We start from the raw sequence: 3,660 nt of genomic DNA, 5'->3' as shown, positions 1-3,660 counted from the left end.
AATGTTAATGGTTTGTTAAATTACTGGTTGACCCATAACTGTAATGTTAATGGTTTGTTAAATTACTGGTTGACACATAACTATAATGTTAATGGTTTGTTAAATTACTGGTTGACCCATAACTGTAATGTTAATGGTTTGTTAAATTACTGGTTGACCCATAACTGTAACGTTAATGGTTTGTTAAATTATTGGTTGACATATAACTGTAATTTCGATGACGAGGAACCCACTTTGAGACTAATGATGGTCGGTCCAACCATTATTACATAACTGTAATGTTAATGGTTTGTTAAATTACTGGTTGACACATAACTGTAATGTTAATGGTTTGTTAAATTACTGGTTGACACATAACTGTAATGTTAATGGTTTGTTGTTGTGAACTATATAATTATCGGTCTGTTATAATAACTATGTAGTTTGCATGTATGCTGACTGTAGTATCAATCCCCCCTTCTCCCATCGAACAATTAAACTTTGGATACATCTATAAAGAGCATTCTCGTTCAGCTTATTTATCTCATTGTTTAAAGACTGGTGAACATCTCAGCCTTTTGTTTGGTTATCTCTCCTAAGAAGTGGTTAATAAAGCAGCTATACATCCACTAAATATTAATGTGTATATCAGTTGTTCCCAAACTCTTTTAGTCTGAGGCTCCCATGATGTGAATATAAAAATTTGAGGCCCTCCAACTATGAAAAAGGCCTTAAAATGTGATTTATTTAAAAAAACAACAAAAAGCTAACGAACTTTAATGATATCTATGAAGTACTTTTTCTATTAAATTGTATGTTTGTAAATTAATGTAGCCTTTTCTTATCAATTTATATATATCATAATTGACCATTAGCAGTTTATTATGTTTGGGTTAAATTTGTAGACTGATGAGCAATTAAATACACACTTAATTTTATGTAAAGTTGTCTTATTTTCGTTTTAAAATATGAAGCAATCCTGTAATTTAATTACCGTATTTAACGGCATATAGGACGCACTTGTTTCCCAAAATTTTGGCTCAAAAAATCGCCCTGCGTCTAATATGCGAAGTTGAGACCTTCCGCAGGCTAATCTTCTTCCTAACGCTCACTATCCTAGCATACGATCAGTACAGCATTCCAACTACGAAATAAGAAATCTTGGGATCACGTTAGGCCTAAAATCACTGTGAAGTCTTTTAAGAAGTGTGGCATTAGCAATGCTCTTGATGGCACAGAAGATAATGTGTTATTTGAAGTCAGTGATTCCAGCAGTAGTGACGAAGATGAAGATTTTTCTGGTTTCGAAGATGAAGAATTGTCTGGTTATGAAGATGATTAAAGTGTATCTCCATTTTCTTACTGTGTTTTAGTTTATGTTCAAGTGTTTTCTGCTTGTGTAATGTGCTGTTAGATTACTTTCACCAATATATGCTTAAATACACCTACAAACTTTTTTTCCTGAACTGAATCTGACCTGCTGAAATGGGGGTGCGTCTTATATACCCATGCATCCTATATGCCATCAAATACGGTAATTCAATAAATCAGAAAAATGAAATAGGTGTCTGGGTGTATTGAACTAAGTTTCCAATCAATGGCAGTTGGTTGAAAAGTGTTTGGAAGAAGAGAGAGAGAAGATGACACAAGAGAAAAACAGTATGTCACTGTGAAAACAATTAAAAGATTTGAAAAAGTATGCAACAGAAAGAAAAAAATGCAGTAACATAGTTTAATGAAATGTTTCTAGAGTATGTGCCACAGGTACATCATATGATCACAGTACAATGAATCATGATATTAGGAAACAATCTCATCATAAGCTAAACAAAAATATGGCATTTGACTAACAGATACACCTACTTTCAAAAGATCAACCATTACTGATAATAGATATTAGATACAAAATTGTGGCTTGGTTTATTAGTAAATTATCAACAAAAAAGTTGTTAATAAACAAGTTACAAAATAAACTGTTACCTTTTTCTTTTCAGAAAGTTCCTGAAATTCTTTTGTTAATTGCTTCAATAAATCTTGTTTTGACATTTCTGGATTTTTGGTCTTTGCTGACTGCAACTTTTCTTGTTGATAGAAAGCAAGAGGAGTTTCTGGTTTCTTCAGTTTGTCATCTTTATCATCAACAGTAGCAACTGCATTCACTGTTTTTCCTTTAGCTATGTTACCATTTGGTGTGCCTTCTAGGTTTTTCTTCTTAGGAGTTTTATTCTCCGATAACACCCTCTGCCTTTCTTCTTCAGATAAGCTATTTAGGTATGCTGCATACTTTTCTTTGTACTTTGCATTGGCCTAAAAAATACAATAGACAATTCATGCATTGTCTCTTCCACAAGTTTGAGCAACCTGCTGTATGAAAAATGTTATATTAAAACTGGTTTTGTTATATTAACCCTATTCACCTGGCCATCATTTACTGCATATACCACTTACATTTAAAATTTTATTAAACTACTTATTATTTATGTTATACCGATTAGTACAGTATAAAATCATAGCTGATAATCCACATTTAAATAGTATACAGGTACTTAATGTTATAAGGCAATACTTCAAAAAATCCTGAATTTCCCCTAATCTAACATTTTCTCTAGGCATGTCCTCTTCTCTATTTTATTCACTACCCCTCCAATAAGTACAAGATTAAATGTTAATTATGCACTATAAAATTGTCATTGCTCAGACAAACCATAATTTTTATAGCCTTCAATTTTGTTTGGTTACATAGCCATCAAATAGAAAATCAGACCCCTTTTGCCACACCCACCTGTCACATCCTCTCTTTTAGGGTTTGTTAATAGTTCTCTCTTACGTTTAATTCTATATTATCTATAACGAATAGAAAGTTATCATCCATCAAATGACAATTTATATTACATTGTTTTCTGAACAGAGAATTGTCAATTTCTCTGTTAGTACAAGATTCATTCCCATGGGTAAGTTAACAACTAGCTTGGATGAGTTTGTAAGGCTCTTGTCGCATAGTTAGAAAGCCAGAAAAATTTTGATAGGTAGAGGAAATTGTCTACTTTTTGCGTGTTATTATTTTATGCTCTTTGTTGTATTATTCAATTAAATAAAAATTATTTAGTGCACTACTACCATTAGTATAAAAAAGTAGGGTTAAGTTTCATTGACAATCAACAGCAAAGAAAAAAAATAGAATATTCGGGTAAGTACTTTATTTCTTGTTTTTCATGTTTATTCTATATTTATTATTATTATTATTATAACATTTACCAAAATGTAGAAACAGAGATCTCTTTAGGTTAGATTAGGTAAAATAAATAATAATAATATGATAAAAATGTTTCACGAGGCATGCATGCGAGCAGCTCGTTGGTAATGTAATTTGATAGCATAACATGAGCTGCACATTCCTTGAGTGATTTACAACTTATAATGGCACAGATAGCAGTTAGACATGGTTCAAAGGGCAATAACACAATAAAATGTAATTATAAATAGCTGTGTACTGTTACAAGTTTAAAGCGACTTAGGATACGCAAATGCAGTTTCATTTTACAATTTGAAGTCATTCCAGAAAGAACAAAAAGGGTAATTTAGATTTATTTTGGTGGTTACATGATTGGTCAAATTGACCAACCCTGAATAGAGTTAGGATAAAGAAAAGAACAAATAAAATATAAAGTTTTACTGAAAACA

General features: G+C 31.5%; 1 protein-coding gene across 3 annotated transcripts in view; it reads right to left on the bottom strand.

Annotated features, from left to right (window-relative positions):
- Positions 1-3,660, bottom strand: part of LOC106465550 (nucleolar transcription factor 1-A-like) — a 77,647-nt gene that overhangs the window by 21,189 nt on the left and 52,798 nt on the right. For all 3 annotated transcript variants that reach the window (XM_013925777.2, XM_013925793.2, XM_013925787.2), the window contains one exon: positions 1,960-2,286. In XM_013925777.2, coding sequence (XP_013781231.1) covers positions 1,960-2,286 — 327 coding nt within the window. The remainder of the gene's footprint in view (positions 1-1,959; positions 2,287-3,660) is intronic.

The sequence above is a fragment of the Limulus polyphemus genome, unplaced genomic scaffold, assembly GCF_000517525.1.
Source record: "Limulus polyphemus unplaced genomic scaffold, Limulus_polyphemus-2.1.2 Scaffold68, whole genome shotgun sequence".
In the NCBI taxonomy this organism is placed as follows: domain Eukaryota; kingdom Metazoa; phylum Arthropoda; class Merostomata; order Xiphosura; family Limulidae; genus Limulus; species Limulus polyphemus.
This window is presented reverse-complemented; position numbering and strand designations above follow the sequence as displayed.